Genomic DNA, 27,522 nt, shown 5'->3' on the forward strand with positions numbered 1-27,522 from the left:
CTCCCTGTCCTCCATGTGTTCTAGCATAGCTTCTAGGAATATCTGTTCCATGATCTTCCCAGGCATAGAGGTGAGGCTGACAGGTCGGTAGTTCCCAGGGTCCTCCTTTCTACCCTTTTTAAAGATGGGCACAATGTTTCCCTTCTTCCAGTCAACAGGGACTTCACCTGACTGCCACGGCTTTTCAAATATCATGGAGAGTGGCTTGGCAACTACATCAGCCAGTTCCCTCAGGACTCTGGGATGCATCTCATCAGGTCCCATAGACTTATATATGTTCAGGTTCCTCAGGTGGTCACAAACCTGATCTTCCCTTACAGTGGGAGGGGCTTTACTCCCCTGGTCCCCAACATGTTGTCCATTAACTCAGGAGGCGGAGGAGAGTGGTTGCCAGAGAAGACTGAAGCAAAAAAGTTGTTGAGTACCTCAGCCTTCTCCTCGTCTGTTGATACTAGGTCACCATTCTTGTTCATTAGTGGAGGTACGCTTTCTTTAACTTTCCTTTTCTGGCTGACATACCTGTAGAAGCCCTTCTTGTTATTCTTTGCATCCCTTGCCAAGTTCAGCTCCAGCTGTGCCTTGGCCTTCCCGACCCCATCCCTACACAACCAGGCAGCGTTATCACATAAAAGAAGATGATGCAAACCGTAGAAATATTCTGTCTGGATCAAATTTTGCTATCTTAGATGGTACAAGTGATTTGACTGCCTCATGGACTTGAGAAGGATCCCTGCATTTATAACCCAAAATAAAGTTAATTTTGTTGATTTTTGTATCTTGCCCTTTAGCAATCCCCAAATATTTCTTAAAACCTACAGGCCAAAAGAATTAAAGCTCCATTTATGCATATTTTCATTGGTGTCTCAGGAGAGCCTAGGCTTAGTAGACATGCTCAGAGTATGTGTAGCACCTCATAGCAAAAGAAGCATCAATAGCCGCTAGGAACACTTTTATCCAGAAGTATGGCTGAAAGGACTGTAATCTCCTTAAGCAACAAAAAATGTAATGTTTATAGCACCTAGGATGTAGAGGGCATAGACCTCTGCCTACCAGAGTTTCAAATCCTCATCTCTGAATGACCACTTAGGAGTTTGTTGCTTTGAGGGGGTAGGAAGTGAAAGGTAAACCCTGACTTCTATCCCCCCAACCATTGCAGCTGGGCAATCTCATGAAAAATATGAAACAGAAAAAGAGAAGACGAGCTCTTTAGTCATAAAACCAGAACTTTTGCCTGCCAAAAGTAAGCTGGGTCCAAGCCCCACTGTAGCATGCATGCTGCATTCAATACGCCTGGTAGCATTCCTTCAAACATTCAAGAACCAGGGCAGACTGCACCAGAACACAGACTTCCCCCACCCCAGATAAGTGCCCTAACTATTGAACGAGAAGAATTATGTTCCCGTTCCATGACTCAATGCATCTTGTGGTTTCTTGATTTTTTTATTTTATTTTTGATTAAACTGAATGGGGCATTTTTTTGTGTGAGCTGTGTCAATGGGCTCTATTGACATTTATAGGTTGGGATGGAATAATGGTGACCAGACAACAATGGCAGAACAAAGGGAGGAAGCGCGAGTGCTGTGAAGAGAGCTTGTGAGAGTTGCACAACCCACACCGACAACAAAATTAGTTTGCGTTACTTGGTCCACGTCCAGCAACGCAGCAGCTACTGTGTGCAGATAAGCATACAGATATGCCTACACCTGATAAAGCGACCCTCTGAGGGAGGGCCCTCACTCCCACCCGGGAGGCGCAGGCAGCTCAGCACAGCCCGCCGCTTCCGCCCACGCACCGGGGCTTGGCCTCCCCGCTGCTGCTTCAACCGGGCGTGAGGGACAGGTCCGCGCGCTGGGCGAGCAGCCGCCCGCCGCGAACAGCACCGGCCCAACGACCAACGGCCGCGCCCCCCGGCCCGCCACCCTGCCACGGGGCGGGGGCAGGCGGCGGAACCTGGGAACACGCGCAATTTTCGGGGTTTTCCGCGCCCGCGGAGCGCTCAACCTCCCTCCCTCCCTTCCTCCCTCCCTCTCCTTAAGCAACACCTCCCATTACTACCACCGGAGAACAGACGCCTGAGGGGGGCACCAGTCTCCCGGCGTAAGTCGCTCTCCGCACGCTTCGAGGACAGGCAGACTCCCAGCCCCCACCACGCCGACATTTTGTGCCCCGCCCGGCCCGGCAGCCCGCGCCGGCCCCGCCCCCACCGCCGGCAGCGCGGAGCGGAGTGTGGTTGCGCATGCGCAGCCGCCCAGGGTTTCCGAGAGCGGTGTGGGCGCTAGTTGCGCTGAGGGACGGATGGACGACGGAGCGGCGACGGCGACGACGGTTGGCGTGGGGCGCGTGGCCGTGGCGGCGTTGCTGTCTTGGCTCCTGGTCGTGCTGCCCCCACACTGCGCAGGTGGGTCCCGGCGAGCGGGCAGGGCAGGGCACGGCACGGCACGGCACGGCACAGCACACGGGCGGTGGCTGGGCGCTGGTGCGGCCCCCGTTCTCAAGGGGGAGCGTGGGGAGCGGGTCGCGGCTTGTGCTGCTGCTGCCCTGCTGTGGGTGGTGCGGCACAGGTGCCCGCGGCAGCCCCCCGCCCCGCTGAGGCGTGCGGCTTGCGGACACTCCCGCATTGGTCCTGCAGCGGCTGCCCGGTGCCTCGGCCTACGGCGCTATGAGGGGGAACGTGGTCCCGCATCCCGCTGTGGGGATGCAAAGGCATCCAGGCCTTGGGCCTGCATAAGTGTGTCTGTGTGGGTAAGCGATGCTCAGTTTCCGTCGAGTGCCTTGGGTTTTACTCTAGAGTTAAGTAGCTGTCTACGTCTCGTCTGCTTCAGGCTTAGCTGCTGTCGGTGAATTGTAGCGGTTGTAGCTTAAGTGTGGGGCAAACAGGTTTTGCATCGTATTGATTTGCTTGAAAGGCATCTCAGTCTAGCCTGATAGTGCCTAAAGTATAAATCAGGAAATGAGAGAATTAATGAGATGAGATTTTTATCTCATACGATAGTAACATGTGCCTCTTTTTACATCCTTAAGCAGCAAGAAACAGTTACTGCACAAAATTTTTTTCAAGGGGGAAGTATTGTGCAGCCCAGGTAAGCTGTAAATTACCTTCCTGCATATTTACAGGACATTGTGACATGCAACAGAGAGTATATGGGCTAAGCTAGTTTGGATAATGGAAGTATTACAGCCATCTGCTCTTCTCTGGTGAGACCCCACCTGGAGTACTGTGTCCAGCTCTGGAGCCCTCAGCACATGAAAGACATGAACCTGTTGGAGCGGGTCCAGAGGAGGGCCACAAAAATGATCCGAGGGATGGAACGCCTCTCCTGTGAGGAAAGGCTGAGAGAGTTGGGCTTGTTCAGCCTGGAGAAGAGAAGGCTGCGGGGAGACCTTTTAGCAGCCTTTCAGTACTTAAAGGGGGTGTATGAGAAACATGGGGACAGACTTTTTAGCAAGGCCTGTTGTGATAGGATAAGGAGCAATGGTTTTAAACTAAGGGAGGGCAGATTTAGATTGGATTTAAGAAAGAAATTTTTTACAATGAGGGTGGTGAGGCACTGGAACAGGTTGCCCAGAGAGGTAGTGGATGCCCCATCCCTGGACGCCTTCGAGGTCAGGTTGGACGGGGCTCTGAGCAACCTGATCTAGTTAAAGATGTCCCTGCTCATTGCAGGGGGTTTGGACTAGATGACCTTTAAAGGTCCCTTCCAAGCCAAACTATTCTATCATTCTGTGATTCTGTGGGCTAGTGTGTACATGCTGCTTCTGATGCCACCTAAACTCTTGAATTCTGTATAAGATTGTATTGTTCTAGTTCGGCATACCCAAAAGACGACTAGAGAGAGGCTGTTTTCAGGGGTCCACACTTTGCATTCATGGTAGGATTCAGGCAGAGAAGCAGCTCTGGGACCTCTTATCTTTCTTTTTTTTCTTTCAGCCATTTGGTTTCTAGGTGAATTCTTTGTGCCTCAGCCCCAAATTCCATCCCAAAACTGGAAGCATTGTGATACATAAAGCTACTTTGATTAACTCACACGTATTTTAGCAAATGACTAACATGCCACATACTACTTCTAGAGTTAGAAGTAATTGCTCTGCTACAGTGACCTCTCACCTTCTGCCTTGTCAAAACCAGCAGTTCCTCTCTGCTGCTCCTGTATAAAAGTTCTTGCAGTAAGTTCTCCCTGGTTCTCTAGAGCACCTTTCTGCCCACAGAACCAATAACAGTTGGGTCATTTTCAGTGTGTGTTTGGTTGTAGCTTTTTTTTTTTTTTAATATTGCATATAAGATGCCTCCTTTCCCTCCTATGCTGAAAGCTTGAGTTAAAGTTTCCATTGGTTCTACCACATGCTTAATGGGATAAGCAGTGAGCTATTATGTACTCTTAACAGGATTTCCCCTTTGATGTCTCCTGAGGGAGTATATTTCTGTCTTGCTAAGGTTACTTTCTTCTGTTGTTGAATGGCTTTTGTTATTCCATCATGTTATATAATTGTTATTATTTTCAACCATGATTTATTGAAAATATTAATTAAAATATTATAAATTAAGTAATTATGTTTATTTATTAGAACAGTTTTGTATTTATTTTAGTTTGTCTTCCTTCCCCTGTCAAATTTTAATAGGCAATTGTGCTAAAAGCTTTTCTTGTCTTTAACCTCTTCTTTCCATAAAAGTCTAATCTCTTATAATGTTGTCCTCGGCACCAAAGCGTAATCATGCTTTAAGTGAAGAAACCTGAATTAATTCTAAATGTCTGGCTTTTAAACACTAGTAAAATAAACCAGGAAGAAATCTTGATTTTTAGATATTACTTTGCATATCTGGTTTCTAGCTAAATCACAAAATTTCTCTGGTAATTAAACGTTGCTGAGTTTATTCCTTCATTCCTGGATTGCTGTTCATTGGGATTTAAGAAATTAATTTAGGGAAGCAAACACAAAACACTTACTGGAAATAGGAAGTATTATGTGAAAGGATGGATGGGTGGATCACCTATGCATGTCTGTAGTATTGAGAACAAATGTCATGTTAAATCAACCTGAATTTCTGCTATTCTAAAATAAAAGGCTATGTGGATAGAGGAGCTCCAGTTGCATATATTTTGGCTTAGTATTGCTTTTGAGTCTATATTGTATACTAATCTGAATCTATATTGTATACTAATCTCTTAAGCACACTGGAAGAAATAATCTATGTTAAACTGCTTCAGTATGATTTTTCCAGCTCATCAAAATTTTTTACAGTTCACTGTCAAGAGGGAAGGATGTATCAAGTGGGGACCTACTAATAATCTGTGTGATAGAACAGTGTAAGCTTATTAAATCCACATATAACTAAGTGGGAGGAGCTCACAATTGTTTTGAAAAGTAGGCATAGAATCAAGAAGTATCCTGACAAACTGGAGGAATACTCCAGAAAAAAGTACAGTGCTATTGAAAAAGGATGTGAGCAGGGCTGTGTACTTAGGCAAATAGAGCATGATAAAGGATGGTCTAAATATCAGTTCTGGAAAAAGGAAAAAAAGAAAAGGCAATGTTACAATGCCTTGTAATTTGTGTAGAAGTTTAAGTGCTATGCTGTAGAAAACCCCAAAAGTATTGGGGCACAGCAGTGATAATTAGAATGAAAAGGTTTGGTGAAGTGTCTTGTAAGCTAGACTTCTGTTTATTAATCTCAGCTGGAGTATTGTGATTTTCTGAAGTATACTGTTTCAAGCAAGCTCAACCATTTGGAGAGAATACAAAAGAGAGCAATAAAAGTCATTGAGAAAGCTAGAAAATTCGGCTTAAAAGGAAAACTAAAAGAGTTGTTGCTGCCGGTTAGTTTTCTCTTCATCATTAGTCACATTTAACATAGTTTTCAATATGTCTGACAAAGAATAATGTGCTTTAATATCCATAGACAAAAAGTACATGGGCTAAATGTGCTTAGAGGAGACGTAGGTTAGACTCTGGGTTTTGCAGTCTGTAAACTCTTTGTTGTCCGTGGTCTATGAACAACAACGAAGCAGGCATCCTTGCTGTAAGGAAACTTGGATCTCTTCTGCAAAGATCCAGACCTCCAATAGAATCTACTAGGAAATCTGATGTGGGAGTTCTTTGCTTTTGATTTACAGAAAGCTTTCCCTGATCTCTAATGGTAAGGATAGCAAAATATTTCAGGAGATTGGAGGCCTGTAAAAATAGATTATGCATAGTGGTGGAAACCATAGGACTTCTCTATGCAAACATCTGATGATGTATGTAGAATTGGCCACCTGCTTTCTCCAATGTGAAAAATATGTGATTTTGCAAGGTTTTTTCCAGCTCAGTTTCTGTGCTTCCAATATATGAATGGGTGATTAGGAAGTGTTAAAATGCGAATTGGTGATCATTAACTTTTAACAAATTTCAACCAAAGACGTTCCTCGGAGTATAAAATTATAGTTGGCTCTCTGATTATATCCATCTTTTTACCTGCAACAGGAGATGGAGTGAACAGATGAAAGAGCATAATTGTGACGTGGAACCCTCAATGAATAGGTCTTTGGAGAAGTTTGATTTTCTGGTGAAGATAGTTTGAATTATCAGGGTTGTCTGTCAGGACTGAGATATCCTTCTGAAGCAATAATCTGGTTTTCTGACCAGGGCAAGGAGGAAAGTGCCTAATCAAGCTCGAGATAGATCTACAAAGAGTGTTGTGGGTTTTTTCAGGGTTTTTTTCCTGTTGTGGTTTATACCAGATGAAGCCAAAAGGCCGTCTAGTCCAGTGTTCATCTACAGCAGTCTGCAGCGAGGAGACTTTGTATTTGACTCTGAGTTCATAAGCCAGGTAAGAGTTGAGCATTCACAGGCCCCTAGGGGAAGGAATTCCACAGGTTGACTAAGCGTTCAATGAAGCAGCAGTTTCATTTGTTTGCTTAGAGCAGTGTGGTGCTTGTTTTGATGCTTCCGGCTTTGTTAAGAAGACAGCAAACAATCTTTTGCCACTTGCATTCCCCATGCTACTCGTTAGGTGTCTGTAGATCTGTCATATCCTCCCCTCGATCTCCTTTTCAGGCTGAAGAGTCAGTCTGATTCCTCACAGGACAGAAGCTGTTCCATATCTTGGATTGTCCTTGTCACCCTTCTCTGCCTTATTCTGTTCTGTTATCGGCTTAAGAGTGGGCACTCTAGAGCTGCACATGGTGTTGAAGATAAGTCTATAATGAATTTATATAATGACATTAAGCTTTCTATTCTACTCCCTTAATTCCATACAAATTTCTAATTTTTTTTCCCTTTTTGACTATTGCTGAGCACTGACCGCAAGTGCTCATGCTTGTACATTGTTGAACATAGCACTGAACAACTTTCTGAAAATTCGCTGAAAACTATAGGGTCTTCCCTGAGTAATTGGTATAAGTTACTTTTAACCCTGTAGTGGATTTTAAGTTAATTTTACAGGTAGTGTCTCTGAATAGCATGTTCTGTAAAGGCTATCATGTGCTGCTGAAAACAGCTCTTAACACCTAATTTCAGCAGTTTGTTAAGGAAGTTTAAAAAAGGGTAAATGTCAAGATGAGTCTCGAAGGTTGTTCAAACTTGCATGAGGAAGTTCTTGGAGAAAGAGGCAGTCAAATCTGAGACTTGTGACAGTCATCTTTTGGGCCTTTAACCAAAGCTGTTCTGGAATAAATCCCTTCTAATTCACTGTGTGTGCTCTTACTCCGGGACTGCAATACTGTATCTTCTTCCAAATGTCAGAATCCAGAGCTGTATTTTTACGATATTGTTCGGATCCAGAGGGAGGATATGATTATTTGCTGTGGTATTTACCAGCTTTAGAAAAAGCTGGCCTAGCTTAAAATGTTAGCTGTCTTACATCAGCATGTTTTTTGTAACTTGGGGAGAACATGAATCTTGAAATTATTTTGTTTCTGCTTCCAGACTTCCTTTTTCCTATCTGACCTCAAGAGGAAAAGGTCTAATAAGAAGTATTGTAAAGCTTCATGCTATGTATAAGATAAGGATTTGAAAATGTGGGAAAGATACTCTGGGAGTGCAGTGAATATTTGATTTTTCTACCCAAGGCAAACAAAAATAATAGTCTTAACATATAGTAGTGTTTTTTATCAGTGTTGGAGCTCTGTAGGTGCAATGTGGTTCTCAGCTAATACTATGTTCTCTAATCCTACCTTCTTATGGTTTATTCCAAGGTTCTATGTTGTTCAGGGTAAAGAATCTACCTTGGGAATCTCCTATTGTAAAGACTTGTGTTTAGTACTGCCATGGCAGGTTTTTACACCTGGTGTCTGTGCTGCTAGAGAATTGAGGAAAAGGTATCTCATTTTCTGTCTGCTTTAGGAGGCTATTCAAATGTCAGCAGTTGAATTGCATTCCAAAAAGATGGTTTGAAAAGGTTTTCTGTCATACTGCTTATTAAGATCTTTTACAAATAAATATTTAAACAGAGATCGAGTGTATGAATGATTTTTTTTTTTTTAGGTCTCTGCAAATACGTGAATACGTGTATTTACAGGGAAAAGCACTACCCTGCACTTTAGATGTGAAAGATGTCAATCTGTTGATGTTTCTTTAGAACTGAAATTGAAAGTGTTATGCTGTATCACAACACTTAAATAATCTTCCACTGGGTCATAAAGCAATGAAATTTACTAAGCAAGATTATAACATCCAATCTATCAATTACTGTAGGTGGTGGTATTCTTCAAACAAACTATTACTTTTTTTTTTTTGGGTGGCTCTGACAGGCTTATACTTTCTATGTGTGGTAATAGCAGAGTTGTGTGCTTTTTTTTGCCTTTTTTAAAATTACTATTAAAAGCTAGTGGAACATTTTTGTTCCAGGCTTTTTGATTCTTAAATTTAATGCAAACATTCTCAAATAAAGTGAAAATAATGTTTTCCCATGAAGTGAGTATTTTCTTTGTGGAGGGGTATAAATATTCAAAATTGCTATTATTTGCCAAAATCTGAAATAGCTGCCTTTGTTATCATAAGCTTTTTGGCTGATCTGTAGTCATCTGTTGGATAAATATCTGGAAAAAAAAAAAAGTTATTTCCTTTGCTGTCTTATTTTATGATGATCCAATGTAGTTTCGCATTACCTGGGCTTATCTTAGTCTGTCAGCTTAGAAGAGTGACAAATTCATGCGTTGTGGAAATAAATTCTGTAGTGGGATCCATAAGGTTTTATTGAATTATTTTTCTTTCAAGTTCTGTGCTTTCAGGAGTTATTTCCAAAAGTCAGTAGTCTGTGGATACCACTCTGTTCTCCAAAAGGATTTTGCAGACTTCAGTTTATAGATTGCTTTTCTATGCACATTTCCTTTTTATAAAGAGAATTTAGTCATCACATAAAATATGAAATAGTTTTTGCAATGAAGAGCCACTCTTAAAATCAAATTCAGGATAACCCTTTAGATGTGCAAACAGACTTTGATTGCCCAAGTGAAATAGGATGTATTTTTTCTGATTTCTTCCTAATATAATCAAATATTAGACTGACATCAAAAAGCAATTTTCAGAGTGATGGTCACTAACATATGTTTTTAGAAGTTGTAGCCATTGGGAAGTGATTAATAGTGTAACACAGAATCACAGAATCGTATAGGTTGGAAAAGACCTTTAAGATCATCGAGTCCAACCATAAACCTAACACTACCAAGACCACCACTATACCATGTCCCTAAGCACCTCATCCAAACGTCTTTTAAATACCTCCAGGGATGGTGACTCAACCACTTCCCTGGGCAGCCTGTTCCATTGCTTGATAACCCTTTTGGTGAAGTAAAATTTTGTAATATCCAATCTAAACCTCCCCTGGCGCAACTCGAGGCCATTTCCTCTCGTCCTATCACTTGTTACCTGGGAGAAGAGACCGACCCCCACCTCGCTACAGCCTCCTTTCAGGGAGTTGTAGAGAGCGATAAGGTCTCCCCTCAGCCTCCTTTTCTCCAGGCTAAACAACCCCAGTTCCCTCAGCCACTCCTCACAGGACTTGTGCTCTAGGCCCTTCACCAGCTTCCTTGCCCTTCTCTGGACACACTCCAGCACCTCCATGTCTCTCTTGTAGTGAGGGGCCCAAAACTGAACACAGTATTCGAGGTGCAGCCTCACCAGTGCCGAGTACAGGAGGACGATCACATCCCTAGTCCTGCTGGCCACACTATTTCTGATACAAGCCAGAATGCCATTGGCTTTCTTGGCCACCTGGACACGCTGCTGGGCAGCTTTCCAGCCACTCTTCCCCAGGACTGTAGCGTTGCATGGGATTATTGTGGCCCAAGTGCAGGACCTTGCACTTAGCCTTGTTGAACCTCATACACTTGGCCCCAGCCCAGCACACCACTGGTTAAAATAGAAAGTCAAGTCAGAGATGTGTGTGGTGATTTATTTTTTTATTATTATTATTTTGGCAATTTTTTTTTTTTTCCCCCTGATGTGTTAGAAGTTGAAAGTGCATTCTTAGAGGACAGAGGTGTGCACTGCCTAAATTGTACATAGCCTGGGTTGTCAAAGATACCTAGCATAGGATACCAGGCAGAAGGACTTAGATGAAGTTTAAACTCTGTAAATCTGGATATGGCTGCTCAGTTGGTGATTTTGGTATAATTTTAGTGACTTCTGCCTGAGGTTTCCTTAGTTCACGCGTATTCCCTGTGCCTTCACAGTGTTTCCCTTTGCTCTGTAAGCCACAGTCTAGTTTAGTTTCTAGTACTAGAAAACTTTCAGTCCAAACTTTCAGCCCTGATTGTAAATTTTTAGTCTCACTGCTTTGAAGCAGTGCCATAGACTGGTGTGAAATAATTCAAAGCAAAAGGTACCTTATAGCTAGATAAACTTCAATTTTCGTAAGTATCCGAATAATTCCTTCTCCCACAGCATTGTTACTCTCATCTGTCCTCTGATACCTGAATTGTATACCAAATGGGACACCTAGGATTCTGCATATCTCAAAGGTACTGGTAAAGAAGTCTTCTTTAGGAAGTGGAATATAAGGTAATTGAGACAGGTGGGGTTTTTTGGGTTTTTGTTTTGTTTTGTTTTCTTTTTAATAATTATTTTTGAAAGTTGGAAAATAAAGAGGAGAGAGTGCTATCCTGCAGATGATTCTAGCATGCGTGGTTCCTTCTTGTTGGCAGTCTGCCACTTTAAGCCTTCTCTTCTCATGGTCTGGTCCTTCCCTTGATGTTAGGGACATTCTTATATGTGTCCTGAGACTTAGCCCTTGCCCTCCATAAGTCATTTTATGCACTGTTCTTTGTGTAAAAGAAAACACAGGATTACCATGAGCAAGATACAAGATCTGCTATGTGATGAAGCCTCACTGAAAGGGATTTATGTTCAATACGTTGAATTTATGGCAGTCACACGTGACACAAAACACGTCTGCTATTCTCAATCTGTTCCGCAACTGTGAAATGACAGCATTAGGTCAATCCCTAGCATTTTGCAGCTGAAATCCAGATGTTGGATCCAACCAATAAACTACTGGTTTAAATGCATTCAGACTGCTTATAATCAACCCATGACAGTGAACACAGGCCTTGAATGTTACAACTGTATATACTTTTTTTAAAGGGGCGTGGGAAGAAAGACACTAAGTGCAAAGGAAAGAGCTGCGTAGTCAAATAGGCGAAGGAGCTACCTGATGCACAGCTCCTGAGCTGTATATTGAAGTGCTGTTTGAGTAGCGTGGGGTTTTCGTAACTCTTATATTTATTGTTATTTCATTTCACTATAATGCTATACTTCTTTTTTTTTTAACAGAGGTAAGTTATGCTTAAGTTATGTACAAATTATTTATGCCAATCTTTATATACCTTTATGTTACTTTCTTGTAGGCCAAACTAATCTGAAGAGTCCACAGGATATTCAGGTCTATGCTGTAAATACGAATTTCACTCTAAGGTGGAACTACACTGGGAGTTATACCAATGTGACATTTTCAGCAGAATACCGGTGGTAAGTAGTAACTTTATTCTCAGCCAGAAATGTCTGACACTTATTAGTGTAGAAAAGCATAATAATTAATTACTATGCTTCTTGATACTGCCATGTAAAACTTCTAGAAACTTTTTGAAATCTGGAAGGTAGAGGCCAGGAAGATTAAGTCTTGAAATGAAGTGGAATCCTAGTATTGTCCTTTGTTTGTGTGATGGTGGGATGGGGAAGAGAATCGGAAAAGTGAGAAAATTAACTCTATCCCAGCCAAAACCAGCACAGTTTGTCTAATTCGTATGTAAAATTAGGTTGTTCACTGATAGCGACATGCTATAAATGCAGAACACACTTGGTAGTAATAGTAGTAAGTGGTAGTAACCACTTAATACTAGAGTGGTTCTTTGAGAAGATGAACCAGTACATTTAGAAATGTAGTATTTAGATTTATTTATTCTCTGGTTTGTTTTTTTAATTAAGCTATGTTGCAGCCACACACGCGCACAGAATTTGAGAGAATTTTCAGTGTACCTTTTGAATAATTTGTCAGTGTTTATGAATCCAGATTTCTCATCTGCAAATTTTAATCACCAGATGAAACAATTTAATTTTTGTTCTTAAATGTTTGCTTGGTTTTCTTCAATCGTTTCATATACCAATACTTATGCATATACATATACATTTGGTATTTTGTGGCACTTTCCTGACAAGTAAATGTTAAAAAACACTTGTAAGATAAAATCATTTAAGAAGTTCTTGATTTTAGCGTTTCCTAGTGTATGATTTTGGATTAAAAAAGAAAAATGGCTCACCTTATTCAATGTGTAGATGAGAAACAGCTGCTTTGAAAATAGTTTTATTTTAAATATGTAATACTGGTCTGAAAGATAAGATAGGAGATGAGGATAAACTACTTCAAGTCTGTGCCTCTTTTTTTTTTTTTTGTCAGGACATTTTTAATCTCTATATGAAATGTCTCTTTCTTAAATAAGGTATGGATGTCTGTTAACTCACAAGAAAAATAGCTTCTGTAAACCTAATTATTCCAACACTTATTGCTGAACTCTAGTTTTCTCCTTTGTGTTTTTCTTTTCCCCTAGTCTACATTCCTTGCTGATGTTAGAACTGGGGTTTTTTGCTGCTCTTATGCTCTTTTAAGCACTTCTTGCCATCAAGACTTCTAATTGTCTTCCAATGAGTTATAAATTCGTTGACAGACTAGGATTGTGTACTAAGGATATAATTCTGGATTTTGGCGGTTTGTTGAGGCTGTTTTCTGATACTGTGTTTACATGGTGAATAAAGCAAACTGGTATCAGACCTTGCAGACTGATAGTTAACCTTTGGTAATAAGGCTAAACTAGTAAATTAATAGATTAAATTAATGAATTAAATGGCGATATGAATACCAGGGTAACTAAGTAGATAACACTCATTACACTGGTGCTGGTGATAAAAGAGCATTAAATGGTGTGACATTTTATTAGCATTAAGAAGAAATGGAAAAAGAATCTCAAGACTTAAATTGTGTATTTGGTTTTATGTTTGGGGCGTTTTCTTTCTTACAGGTCTGAAGATTTTGAGACAAATGAAACAGAATGGAAGGAGTTGCCTGGGTGTCAAAAAGTTACTCACACAGAATGTGACTTTTCTTCAGCAATAACTAAATACTATGATACACATCATGTGCGTATAAGGGCTGAAAGAAGGGGAGAAGTGTCTCCGTGGTCTTGCATTTTTGAAATGATTCCGTATTTTATAGGTATGAGCTTCATATATACTGTAACATTTTTAGTTAAATGTCCTTCAGCACATTATTGTGGAAAAAAATGCATGTGGTTTCCATCGCTCAAAACAACACGAGATAGTGGTTTTCTCAACCTTAACGTAATATAAGGTATTTGCAGGTCATGGAATGTTATGATTCTGTCCTTTCTGGAAAGGAGAAAGTATTCTAAGTGATGCTGTTTTTCTGACAGAATTTTCTGTCACTTGTATTTTTCTAGATTTCAGAAAAATCCTTTTTGACAGTGGACTTTTCTGGAAGTTTTCTTCTGACCATGTGACTTTTCGGTAGTTATAGTATAGTATGGTACTGAAGCCTTCCCTCAATGTTGGATTGATTTGTTGGAGCTAGGTTTCTTGCCTTGCATGTTTTAGAATAACTTATACTGATTTGCACTGCCGATTCTGGAAAACATTCACTAGTAATACTGCATTTTAACTCTACTGCTTTTAGAACCAGGTAATGGTGGGTGGTTGTTAGGTTAGATTTCTATTAGATACTCACTGAGATTCATGAAAACTAAGACCCTATAGGCAATTACTGTGATCTTGTTACTGTTTCAAAAGAATTAAAAATAAGATACTATAGGCAGTTACTGTGGTTTTATTAATGTAAATTACTTTTTTGGTATTTCTTCTTTACGTAGTCATGCTTGACTTTTTTTTTTTTTCTTTTAATATTTGCAGCTCAGATTGGTCCCCCAGGAATAGAGTTGCAGTCCACAAATGGAGTCATAAAAATTAAGGTTTCTCCTCCAGAAGCAAATCAGGTCCGAAAAATGTGGATAGCTCATGTACGTTTTAAATATAATCTAGTTATCTGGGAAAATTCATCAAATGCAGAGGTATGATCACTTTTTTTTTCTTTTTTTACTTTTTAACCTTAACATAACTGTCCAATATGTACTTTAATTGCTTCATGCTCTAAAATGGAATTGTTTAATTACGTAACTGTGCATAACTGTTGCTATGCAGTTTAAAAGTTGGGAGGGGGTGTTTTCTTGGGGTTTTTTAGTTTTGTTTTTACTAGAGGATTATATTAGGTATTTTGTGATAAGAGTTTGTACTTCTGTTAAATGCTGGAGCCACTTTCCAATGCATGAGGAAGAAGGTGAAACCATCTCAGATGTGTTGGAGCAGGAGCCACCCACCCTCAGCCAGCAGGAACAGGGAGGGGAAAGAGTTCAAGGCAGTGGGAAGAATCATTTATAGTAAGGCATAGATAGGGGGGAGGGGAGAGGTAAGAGGCTAACTTGATCTTGCTGAGACCATATAGCTGGACTACAGCTGTCAGTACACTGTCCTGTGTCATTAACTAAGTTCTTTGTTTTTATACTGTAGGTTGGAGTTTTTTAGGGATTCTTTTGAGGTCTTGTAATTGTGAACTAGTTTCCAAGCCATAATGTGCATCTCGCACAGCAGATGTAGATATTCTGTAAAGACCAAGGTAGAAACAGTCTTTTAAGTTTTTATCCTTTTACGGGAATGGGTGCCAGCCAGATTACGCTAGGAATTGAAGAGGTACCTGTGTTCATTTGGAAGACCTAATCGTAATCATTACAAGTCAAAGGGGAAAAAAAAGCTTTAAGTACAAGCTGTGTACAAAGGTCAGTCACTGTAAAGTCTGGTAAACCAAAAGCAGGGAGGTGCAGGAAGGGGAGGGTGGAGTGTTTGCTCAATGAATTGAGGGACGGAAGTGTACTATTTCTCTTCTGAGTATGTGCCTGAATATTTGTGTGGTGAGTTATGTGTCGCGTAGAGCAGTGCCGCCATCCCTCCCCACTTTCATGTGTTAAAGGAGCACGGCATGTTCCTTCCTCTCAGTCACGTGGCTAAGTTGGAAACTTCCCTTTAGCATTTATTCAGCTTATATATTGTCCTTCATTCCCTATTTTAGCATTTTTGATGGCATATTATATAAATGGGCTGAAACCTGGGGAAGAAAAAAGCTACTTTAAAAAATCAGCTCATCCGGAAGAGCAGTTATCTTCATATGCTGTTTGCAATTGTTTCTTACAGTTCAGGAGTCTAAGTATTTTTCCTACTGACATAATTGATGATCTTGCACCAGATACTACCTATTGTTTGAAAGTTCAAGCAACTCTTCCTTTGGACTTGCAAGAAGGCTTATTCAGTCCCATTCGTTGTGTAAAAACTACCCATAAAGGTACAGAGTAAAATCGTTTTATCTTAAAATGGTTACTCAAGTTTAAACTGTTGGAAAGTAAATTGTTCTAAAGCAATAGAAATATGCAAAAATGCCAAGTTCCTATTCATTTTGGTATACAAGCAATCTTGAGAGTTATGTACATTTTCTGTTTTAAACCAATATAAAATATGTCACCTATCAATATTAGAGTTTTAATAGTACAAAAAGTTTTTTGCTCAGAGGCAAATTCTGTCCATTAATTTGGATTGCAAAAACTACTTTCTGTATTTTGGAAAACTTGCTATTTTTGGTGACTTTGAATCAGGAGGAAAGGGATGTGCATGTAGGCAAAACAAAAGCCGTTTGTATACTTGGCAGTAAATGAATGCATATAAAGTTGAGCTAATCTTAAAAAAATACTGGTTTTATGCAGGCCTTGGTGAATTTATTATTACAGATTCTGAAGAATGGCTTAGTGGCAGTTTGCCACCAGTTGTTTGTTTTGCATGTCTAAGGTTAAATTCTTTTGTGTGCTGTTCAGCTGTCAGTTTAAGTACTTTTAAATGTTTATTTTGGGGAAAAAAGTAACAGCGTGGGAATGTAGAAAGTCAAACATAGATTGAACGGATGGTACATCAAATTTACTTTATGTTTACGCATGTGTATTTAACACATTTTTGTCATCAAGTTATTGCTGAACCAGTTTATTTCTACTAATCTCAACGTTTCTGTACTTAATTTTTTCTGAATTGATTTTAACTGATTTTTTTTTACTAAAGGCTTAATATACTGTATATATCACACTTTGAGTTGCCATCTTTATAATTAAAGCAGACAATTTATTCTTTTTAATTATTGAAAGTGTACCATGACCATTTACATGAGAAATGCCCATTCAGTGAGAAGTTGCTGTACATAATATAAAGCTTTTCAGTAACTGTGGGTTTCCTTTTCATTTTGAACAGTGAATGACCTGCTCTGTGCAACAAATGTGAGCGTTCTTGCTTTGAATATGAGATTTCATCTGCATTGGAATAATCGGTATAAACAACGTGTGAGCTACAATGTACAGTATCTCATGTGAGTTAAACAGTTTCCATATCTCTATTTAAACAGGTTATGTAATTCTAAATGCCATCCATTGTATTTTGCAAATAGTTATTAGAACTTAAAGTGAAATACTTAGCAAAAGTGGCTTAATGTATTCACTGAAACATTGGGTACCTCATCTGGACACAGTGTGGCTTTTAAAAGGATTGCATATAACATCATATCCTAGAATTTCAGGGTACTAGGCTTCTTTTAAGAGTGTTAAATACCTGATGGAATGGACTACTAAATATATGCTAAGTAACATTTTTAAAAGATGTGAAGTTTGCATTGCTTTGTATCTTTTTGAATATGAAGAAATTAGATGACTAGAAGTGAGCAAAAAGGCAGGTGTTCAAGGCTTCAATTGTCAACATATTTGATTACTTCTGATCAGATCCCAACATGGAAAAACCCCCATCATGTCTATAAACCTGTATCTTAATATCCAGTTGTTGCACAAATATTGTGGCCAGCATCCAAATGAAGAGGAGAGATACCTCTAGCATTCTTTTGGAATTCCTTCGTCACAACAGAAAAATAATCGACTTAATAGAACTATATGAAAAATCTTAATTTGGATTTTAAAAATTTCTAAAACAGATATATAATTTTTCTATTGAGGCTTGATTAAAGCACTAATTTATATTTCCTGATCCAGTTAACCTCATTGGTTCAGTTATAAATGAAAAAACAGTATTCTAAATATGAGAAATTTCTAAGAGGCCCATTCTTCCAAAAATAAAAAAAAAATGTGTAGCACAAGTGAACATACTTTTTTTTCTAGAGTTCAAGGACCTCACATCAAAAACTATTAAAATATCTCTTGCAGTGGGTATCTAAAGAAACTTCATGATGATTACTCAGTGAAGTGGCTCAATGTACCTGGATGTGAAAACATCACTGATACACAATGCAATTTCTCATCTATCATCACTGCTACTTCTGGATTTTATTATCTCCGTGTGCAGGCCATGAGTGAATATAATAAATCGTGTTTGTCTAAGGAAGTAAAAGTAGATCCTCTGATAACAAGTAAGCAACTGTGTTTTCTTAAATTTTCATTTCTCAACAAACTTGTACCTAATGCTATTATTTGCAGAAAGAAACTTGCTAGATTAATGAAACTGAATACATAGTTCCCCTACAGAAACTGTGTTGGGAATCCTGGCCTCATCAAGTTAAACAGGAGTTTTTCCATGGCCTTCTCTATTCAGCACAGCCAGTATTTCAGTATATTTAGAATCACATCATTCGCTTTACAAAATTAAACCACAAAGCATTATATGGCATTTTATAATCTCACTGTATACTGTATTAATCACTGTGTGAGCTTGTACTAGAAATATCCCTAGTCTGACTTTTGCCATTGACAGGGAGCACTTCTTGATATCTCAGAAAAACAATGCCAAAGTCAAATAATTTTGGAATCCACTGCCTCTATTTTCTTGTGCATCTACTCTATCTCCTCCTCCTCTCTACCCCTGCACAGTGCACCCCTGAATTTTGTGCTGAAGCAGTATTACATTGACATACAACCCTGAAGAGCTTCATGAAAAAGTAGTCATAAATGATAGTGACATCTAAGTCAAAAATATGTAACGCTCTCCAGAGTGAAATTATAGTAATTTTTATCTTTGTTGCACTTCTTTCATTTTGTGAGAAATGTGACCTTACTAAAATGTTTGACTTCAAAAAAGTCATCGATCATAAACATCAAGAAATGTTTACCTAATGTTTAGGGTAATACTCCATTGCCTTCCATATTGAAGATGGAATCAATAGCTATTCTATATGTCAGCTTTCCCTTGTCCAAGCTCTTGGTAGACAATTCTCTAATAAGATATCAGTGACCTAGGTAACTAATTCAAGAAAAGAAAACAAAAACTGTAATGCTTTTCACTTTTCAACTATACTGTAACTGTGAAAGAGGGTATATGTGAAAAAGAGGGCCCATATCCTGATGAGATGAAGTGTTCAGTAGTTTCACTTCGACTTGCACAGAGTTAATCCTACTGTCTGTATATTTCATGTCACTGAAACTTGCAGAAGCTACGTATGGGTGTGGAAGGAGAAAATAAGTGAAATATTTCTCAGGACTCGAGATTCTGAATAAAGCTATTAGTCAAGTTAGACTTCTAAATATAAGTTCTTAAAAATTGTCAGAGATTTAAATTACAGTATTTTATGCAGTATTTTTATTTGTATTCTTTCAGTCTTATTTTTAACTTTGTTTTTTTTAATTGTCTTAAGATGAAATTGGCCCTCCTGGTATAAAGGTGGACATCAGTGATGTTTTGCTCCATATCCAGATTTCTCCTCCAGGAGGATCTGAGAGTGAAGTCATGAGGGACCATTATGACTTATCTTACCGGGTTCTGTATTGGAAGAATTCATTGAATAATGAGGTATGAACTAGTTAAATACTTAAAGCAGTATATAAAATTTGTTATTCCTTAAATACTGAGTTAGAGTTCTCCTCAAGAAGCTTATTTTCCAAAGAGGCACATATATGGTGTATCAATCATGCAATCAATTTGGATTTTTTTTTTTCCTCTGAAAGATTCTTTTAAAAATCTCATCAAGATTACTTTTATCACAAAGTAATTGAGATTTTAATTTTTTCCATTGATGTGGCTATGTGTAATGATTTGCAGAATTGCACTGAGTGTTGTACAAGCTGCTAAATGGCTCACTTTTGAATACAAGTTGTAGGGTTCTTGTGATGCCGTCTTTCTTACGGTATGACTCTGTGCACTGTCTTAATGTAGCTTCCGGCCCCTCAAATTCTTTTCTTTCTGTATTGCAGTTTTATAGCTATATGTATCATAAAACAATGAAGTCTTGCATGCTTTTAGCTCACATTTTAATGGATCTTTCCATATTCTGTAAATGCTTCTTACAGTAAAATATCTTACAGTAATCGGTAAATGTGTATGTGTAAATGCGTGGAAGAAGAGAATAAAACAAACTGCAACAGGAAGTTTCATTTTGCACACAGCTTTGAACTGTAAAATTTTAGTAAGGTAAAAGCAGTTGGTTCTTGCTGATAAGTCTTTCCTGAATGTGTTTGCTTAGGAGAGAGTTGTGTGGTTCTTTTTACTTTATTTAATCCAAGTGCAGAATGGTGCCTAACTTCTTACAGAATTACTCCTTCAGCAGAGGCCAAAATTCTAATCTGAGTGACTCTTGTACTATTTATGTGCATCTCATTCTTCCAATTTTTCTTTTTCAGGAGGAAATCAAAATGAAAGAGATAAAACAGACAATAGGGACAGTCTCTGATCTAACACCCTCCACTTTGTACTGCGTAAAAGTACAAGCATTCTCAGAAGTTTACAACAAAAGCAGTCGTTACAGCGAAGAGGAATGCATCAAAACACCTGGAGGTAGGAAGAGCTTGGGAATTGTTACACCTCTGGAAGTAAAATTGCTAACCCTTCATATGCCTTTACAGGTCTCACTAGTTAAAAAATATTTGCAGCATGACCTAATGGCCTCACAGAGTAAGCACCTAGTTGGGCAGAGATCCATATCAGCAGTCTGTCACTTTGCTGCTCTGTGTTCCCTCCTATAGCTAAACTAATAAACTGCTTCTCTTCTGACCTGATCAAAATTACATTCTGGTTATTCCACGACACAACTCACTGTAGAAATTATCTCAGATTAATAACTGTAATGACTGTGAATTAAACTTGCTTCTGTACAATGACTTGTTAATAGGCAAGCTTTAATTTCCAGTACTTTCAAGATATTTTTACGAGGGTGCAAGGAATCGCTAAATGCTATGTTTTCAAGACTGTTTTATTCTTGGAATTGTCTTAATTCTTCTGTGAATGAATTAAATTTTAAAAAATCCTGTGCTAAAGTGTGAGGAGGTAAATCATCAGACTCATTACAGCTGAAAGCTCACCTTTGTGCAAAATGAGAATACATTTGTAGATGGATTACACTCACTCAGAACACAAGAGCAGGTTATCTGTTGAATTTAATTTGGCCAATTATCTTCTATTAACAGGTTGTAACACTAGAAAAACTACTAGATATCCAAACTGACTTAAAGCTAAGAAAATGTAATAATAGTAATGCTACTTTCTCACATCTTAAGCTCTTAGGATTCATTTATATTGTAGTCCTCGCTGCTTTGTCTTTATCAAGCCTAAAAAGAAACAAATGTTACTTTTTTTACATTCATAAGAGAAATTCTTTAATCTATTTTACTAGTTAGTTATTAGTCTTCCCCATATCCTTCTATTATAATGAGCCTATTTAAGACCAAGCAGTACATTCAAGACTCTATAGTCATACAGATTATGCCCTGTACTTCCCATACGTTCTTATATCCCAGTGTGGAAATCTTCCATTCTTTGATCACTCGTACTAACTGGCAATAGACATAAAAAGACCTGATTGTCTCATCTTGATTATTTGTAAAGTGTCTCCTGGTATGTATTAATTTTAGTATGTTCAAACTCCCTTCAGTTTGTTAGAGATAGTGCCAGAGAATATGTTGCAAAGCAAAAGAGTGGAGGGGAGAAGGAAGTTTGCAAGACTCTTGAACTTAAGCACTGAATAGCTTGACTATACAGATAAAAGATTTGACTACAATATTTTACTGTCAAAAGCTGGATTCTGTCGTGTAAAGTCCTTCTACCGTAAGGTCCCAACCTTAAGTCCTGGAACTGAGCCTAGCCTGTTAGAAGGTTTTCCACAGTTCCTGGCTTAATACAGGAATGCAGAACCATAGACTCACAGAATGGTTTGGGTTGGAAGGGACCTTCAGAGATCATCTAGTCCAATACCCCTGCCATGGGCAGGGACATCTTTATCTAGATCAGGTTGCTCAAAGCCCCATCTAACCTGACCTTGAACACTTCCAGGGATGGGGCATCCACAGCTTCTCTGGGCAACCCGTTCCAGTGTCTCACCACCCTCATCGTAAAGAATTTCTTCCTTATGTCCAATCCAAACCTACCCTCTTTCAGTTTAAAACCATTGCCCCTTGTCCTGTCACTACAGGCTTTGGTAAAATGTGTCTCTGTCTTTCTTATAAGCCTCTTTTAAATGTTGAAAGGCCACAATAAGGTCTCCCCGGAGCTTTCTCTTCTCCAGGCTGAAGAATCCCAACTCTCAGCCTTTCTTCATAGGAGAGGTGTTCCAACCCTCTGACCATTTTTGTGGCCCTCCTCTGGACCTGCTGTAACAGGTCCATGTCTATCTTGTGCTGGAGGCCCCAGAGCTGGACGCAGTACTCTAGGTGGGGTCTCATGAGAGTGGAGCAGAGGGGCAGAATCACCTCCCGCCACCTGCTGGCCACTTCTTTTTATGCAGCCCAGGATACGGTTGGCTTTCTGGGCTGCAAGCGCACATTGCCAGCTCATGTCCAATTTTTCATTCACCAGTATCCCCAAGTCCTTCTCCACAGGGCTGCTCTCGATCCGTTCATCCCCCAGTCTGTATTGATACTGAGGATTGCCCCAATCCAGGTGCAGGACCTTGCACTTGGCCTTGTTGAACTTCATGAGGTTCACATGGGCCCACTCCTCAAGCCTGACAAAGTCCCTCTGGATGCTGTCCCTTCCCTCAAGCTAATCAACTGCACCACTCAGCTTGGCATCATCAAGTTGATGACACCATGTTTGAACACTGAAGTGAAATTAATCTCTTCTTTCTGTACTGACCAAGTAAAATCTTGTGCTGACCTAGCGTGTAGACTAGCAGTGTAGAAAATAACTGGAATAGTCTTAGGATTGATTTCTTCTTAGATAAGCATCTGAAAGGAATAGATGCTCACTGGAAGATCCTTTGTCTCTCTGTTGGCTGTGTTGTAGTCATCTGAAGCTTAACAATTGGAGTTCCTCTCTTGTCCAGGAAACCATTTGGATGCTTTTGGGCCCGTGAAGACCCTGCAAGTCTAGGCACTCTAATCATTTCCTTGCTAAATAACCATGGGCCAACTTCACTTTTGTAATTGTCCATTCTTACTCCATAGGCTGTGGGAGTTCTTACTTCTGTATCTCTGCCTTTTTAAAGGAGAGCGCTCTATCAATTACATATTACGTTCCTTGGGATTATACCCTGTACACAAGCAATAGCGCAATAGATTTACATGCATCAAGTGCTTCATGGTAGCTGTCTACGTGCAGCCTTCTTGTCCTGCTGTCAAATAGTGACATATAACTGGAATATAACTGGATCTTGGTTCTGATCCTGTCTGGAAATGCCTGTGTTCTTATATTGGATGAATATTTTGTGCTGTGTTTTTTAATAAAATTATCTAAGATATTGGAATGGCATCATTTTTGTAATGATCATCATGGCTGGGTATAGTACTGCAGAAATGTGAAATTGTATGATAAGTACTGTAGCAGATTTGAAGATATGTTCTTTAATCTTTGTAGTTTATGAATACCTAGACTGAATGGGTTTTATTCACTTTTTTAGATAAAATTTTACCTCTGATCATTTTAGCGACATTTGTAACTGCCCTGATTGCTGTCTTGCTTGTGGCTACACCACTTATTTTTGCCCTGTATCAAGTCTACAGTAAAATCAAATACGTGTTCTTTCCGTCATGCCAACCTCCTTTGAACATAGAGGTAAGATGATACTTTTTTTCTCATTCATTAAGCAGATGTATTTTTAGAAAAATGAACAGAAAATATTATGAAAAAGTGTTTGTCTGTTATCCTGTGGTCCTATGGGTATGCCAAGATTAATTGTATAGGTTTTAACAAAGTGCAGGAATTCCTATGGAAAAAATGGGTAGTATCAATTTCTAGAATTCTGCGATTAGCAAATATTTTAACTTTTATGGGTTTTCTTCTATTTGTGCAAAAGTGTTGCTAACGATCCTTCATTCCAGAGCGTGTGCATGTCTACCCAGTGTGGTAAGGTACTTTTGCCCTGCTATGTGAGACCAGAAATGTTTTCCTGTTGTGTAATCTGGAAGAGCATGCTCTAGCCTTTTTACCACCCTTTAAAACTCAGAGGAGGTGAAAATGCAAGCCCAGTCTTTAGAGGAAATTTTAGTGTAGCAGGTAGCAAATGCTTCTACCGTGTCCTGACCTAGCAGCCTGGATGGTCTCTAAAAAAGCAGATGTTGTCCAATTTCCAGCTCAGCTTGGCACAGGTACTACTTAGTAGGGATCCTGTTCTGGAATGAACAGGGCAACACGTAAGTGTGGGTATATTTTGAAGTGTAGCAAGAACTGCTTTTCACTGTGCTTTCTTCTGTGTGTCTCAGAACATTGATGTTGAGTAGCTTGTGGCCTTGCTAACATCTGTCATCTTCTCACTGAAGCTCCTAGGATATGTAGTACACAAAGCTTTCTGAATAAAGTTGTAATTTACAACCAGTGTCATCGTTTACAAGGGCTAATCAGAATTTAATTTATTTGTAAGGCAGCATTTTAGCTGGTTTGTTCAGTAGAATACTGGTAACATCATTAACGCAATGCATATTTAGAACCTTTTGTGATGGATTTGATATAAATGACCGCTTCAGGGAACAGATTTGAAGCACGTAGGTTAGACAGCAGTGCACTGTTGAGAGCTGTATAAGGCGTGGTATCCTGCTGCAGCAGCTCACTTTCTCTTCCTTCTTTCAAACTCTGCTTTATAACTGCTAATGATTTGTAGACTTTGCAAACACACACCTGTCATTCCTGTGCTACCACACGATCTTTGGAAGTGTCCTAAATTAGGATTTTCTTTTAGTTCTTGTGTGGTCTCATAAGGCTATAATCAATGAAATATTGCAATTATATAGACGATTGACAACTACGAGCATAGCAAAAGTTAAGATTAATGTTAGAGTCAATCTTTAGTGTTCTATTATATGAATGCAACTAAACTTCATCCTAACTTTGAGTTTGTGAATTTAGGGAAGGAAATGGCATGTTATAGGTAGAAAACCTCATGATGTGACTGAATACAATAAAGCAGATTTGTACAGCTGTGGTGTTAAGCAGAGTCATTATTTAGGTATTATGTATGAATGTTCATCTCTTTCTTTTCTGCTTCTCTTTTTGCAGGGTTTTGGAGGACAGCTCTTTCATAGTCCTTATCTGTCAACTACAGAAGAACCAATAGAAAATTGTTCTATAATTGAGACTGTCATCACAGAAGAAGTAAATCAAATTGATTTTAAAGACTACAAACATTCTAAACAGAGCAGTCGAGATTCAGGAAATTATTCTAATGATGACGATACTTCAGGGACCAAAGTGTCAGAAGAAACGCTAGAAAAGGAAATAGTATAACTTTTAAGAAAATAAAATTCATATATGGGACTGGCAGAATAATAAACACTTAAAACTTTTTTATTATGAAAGTTGCAGCCTAAGGAGGGCAGTGTGACTTTGGGATCTTTGTCTTCAGGTTTCCAAATTTGTGCTTCATTAGTGGAAAGTTGCATACCCTTTCTGCTGCAAACTGACTGAAGTTAAAACACAGTTGACACCTCGTACCTTACACCATTTGGACTGGCTTTTCATCATATGATAAAAAGAATACCATCTGCATAAAGAGGAGCAGGCCTGTACACTTTATATACTTGAACCTGATACCCTCAGCAGAAGCCTGTTCTGTTCCACAAGAAGAGATTCTGGCTATCTTAGAAGTTTGGTTTGAATGCCAGGGTGTACTGTGACAGAAGCCTTAAATTCCAGTATTGAATTGTAACGATGTTTACACAGGTAGAAGGAAGTGGATGCCTGATACAACTTGAAGAACTCTTCTGACATTCTCTTCCAGCCCCTTCGGGGGCAGTGCTTTTTGGCTCAGTAGGTCCAGAGCAAAAGATGCAAAGAGACGAATGGTAGCCTCAGTGAGGTGGCTCCTCTGAGCCTCCTTGTAGAACTCCTTGTGGCCATGGCTGCAGGATGCTCCCAGCGCCCACTTGCTTGTTCAGGTATCTGTGTCCCTGCGTCAGGGTGCTCACCTCTCACAGCACTCGGTAATCTGGGCAAGTATGGGGAGGGGAAAAGGCAGGAAGGAGGTTTGCTTCACTTTACTATAAAGAAAAATCTCATAGTGCAAGCTCTTTGTAAATAGAGGTTGGGTCAAATTGTTTTGCATTGCATTTAGGATAAAAAACTACAAAAATCCAAACCAGATGTGCACTGTAAGAAGAAACTAAAGAATACTGTTAATTTAAATGACAAGGCATGTTAAGAGGTATATTCTTGATTTATTCCCCCCCCCCATAGCTACATAACCAGAAGTGTAACATATTTACTTCAATTGAATTGTATTTAGAAATGTGAATCTCTTTCAACAAGGAGGAAACTTATTTCTGTAATTAGAAGGACCCAAGTTGAATTTAGAAAATGCCTTTTAACAGGATGGTGAGGATGCTTGTCATTCAGAGCTTTTTCAGCTTAGTCTCATTTTGCCAACAGACTTTCCTTTGTACAAATTATAAGGATATGCTGCAATAATGTTTCAGTTTGCATACCACTTTCTTTTGAAGTAATTTTTAGAAGTAGCTTATTTTTTATGAAGAAATTGATTTAGAGTAAACTGGTTTTGAGCTTCCTGTGGGCTGTTTATTGTAACAAGCAATAGTTGGTGTTTATATATAATTTTTTTAATTTTGAAGCTGTGATCTAATTTTATAAATTTTATATCCCTGTGTTCATTGAAGAACATAATAAATTTTGCACATTTACTACTTTATCCCTTTCTTGGTTCCATATATTTTTGACATAGTGACACTGAAGCTACACCATGGATACTTTGGAAGTTCCCAAGTGTGCTGGTTTTGGCTGCGGTAGAGTTAATTTTCTTCATAGTAGCTAGTATGGGGCTATGTTCTGGATTTGTGCTGAAAACACTGTTGATAACACAGGGATGTTTTAGTTGCTGCTGAGCAGTGCTTACAGAGGGTCAAGGCCTTTTCTGCTTCTCACCCCACCCCACCAGCGAGTAGGCTGGGGGTGCACAAGGAGTTGTGGGGGGACACAGCCGGGACAGCTGACCCCAACTGCCCAAAGGGCTGTTCCATACCATATGGCGTCATGCGCAGTATATAAAGCTGGGGGAAGAAGGAAGGAAGGGGAGGGACATTTGGAGTGATGGCATGTGTCTTCCCAAGTAACCATTACGCGTGATGGAGCCCTGCTGTCCTGGAGATGGCTGAACAGCTGCCTGCCCATGGGAAGTAGTGAATGAATTCCTTGCTTTGCTTTGCTTGTGTGCACGGCTTTTGCTTTCTCTATTAAACTGTTCTTATCTCAACCCACGAGTTTTCTCACTTTTACTCTTCCGATTCTCTCCCCCGTCCCACCATGGGGGGAGTGAGCAAGCGGCTGGGTGGGGCTCAGTTTCCGACTGGGGTTAAACCATGAGGCCATGAGTCTTCAGTTATTGTCCTTCCTAAAAAAACCCCAATGTGAAGAGTATCATAGATAAATTTAATTAGGGCTTATGTTGGGAGTGTTGCATGGTTTAGACAAATCAGCAAGAAAGCGCTAATTCATTTTCTGAATCGGGGCCTAAAATAAGAACACCAAACATGAACATTCCAGTCATTGTGGTCTTTGGTAAATAGCTTCTGTCTCTGAGTTCTTGCAAGA

At 39.5% G+C, this 27,522-nt stretch overlaps 1 protein-coding gene across 2 annotated transcripts; it reads left to right on the top strand.

Annotated features, from left to right (window-relative positions):
- The first annotated feature begins 2,226 nt into the window (after positions 1–2,226).
- On the top strand, positions 2,227–26,826 carry IFNAR1 (interferon alpha and beta receptor subunit 1). 2 transcript variants are annotated; one of them, XM_075517630.1, is made up of 11 exons: positions 2,227–2,398; positions 11,823–11,943; positions 13,488–13,681; positions 14,392–14,549; positions 15,724–15,871; positions 16,819–16,933; positions 17,775–17,977; positions 19,196–19,350; positions 20,178–20,331; positions 23,414–23,541; positions 24,979–26,826. In XM_075517630.1, exons 1-11 carry the CDS (start codon positions 2,296–2,298, stop codon positions 25,204–25,206), a joined length of 1,707 nt encoding a protein of 568 aa, XP_075373745.1. In that variant the 5' UTR covers positions 2,227–2,295; the 3' UTR covers positions 25,207–26,826. The 2 variants fall into 2 exon arrangements, with proteins under 2 accessions (XP_075373745.1, XP_075373741.1); XM_075517626.1 differs by having other exon boundaries at positions 23,387–23,541; positions 24,979–26,825.
- The last annotated feature ends 696 nt before the right edge of the window (positions 26,827–27,522 follow it).

The sequence above is a fragment of the Mycteria americana genome, chromosome 1, assembly GCF_035582795.1.
Source record: "Mycteria americana isolate JAX WOST 10 ecotype Jacksonville Zoo and Gardens chromosome 1, USCA_MyAme_1.0, whole genome shotgun sequence".
Taxonomy (NCBI): domain Eukaryota; kingdom Metazoa; phylum Chordata; class Aves; order Ciconiiformes; family Ciconiidae; genus Mycteria; species Mycteria americana.

What these genes read in the sequence shown, in the direction of transcription:
- IFNAR1 (XM_075517626.1), top strand. Translation starts at nt 2,296, where the DNA reads ATGGACGACGGAGCGGCGACGGCGACGACGGTTGGCGTGGGGCGCGTG. An exon ending in TTTTCAGCAGAATACCGGTG is followed by an intron (nt 11,944 to 13,487) that starts GTAAGTAGTAAC and finishes TCTTTCTTACAG; the next exon opens with GTCTGAAGATTTTGAGACAA. An exon ending in AGTAGATCCTCTGATAACAA is followed by an intron (nt 17,978 to 19,195) that starts GTAAGCAACTGT and finishes AATTGTCTTAAG; the next exon opens with ATGAAATTGGCCCTCCTGGT.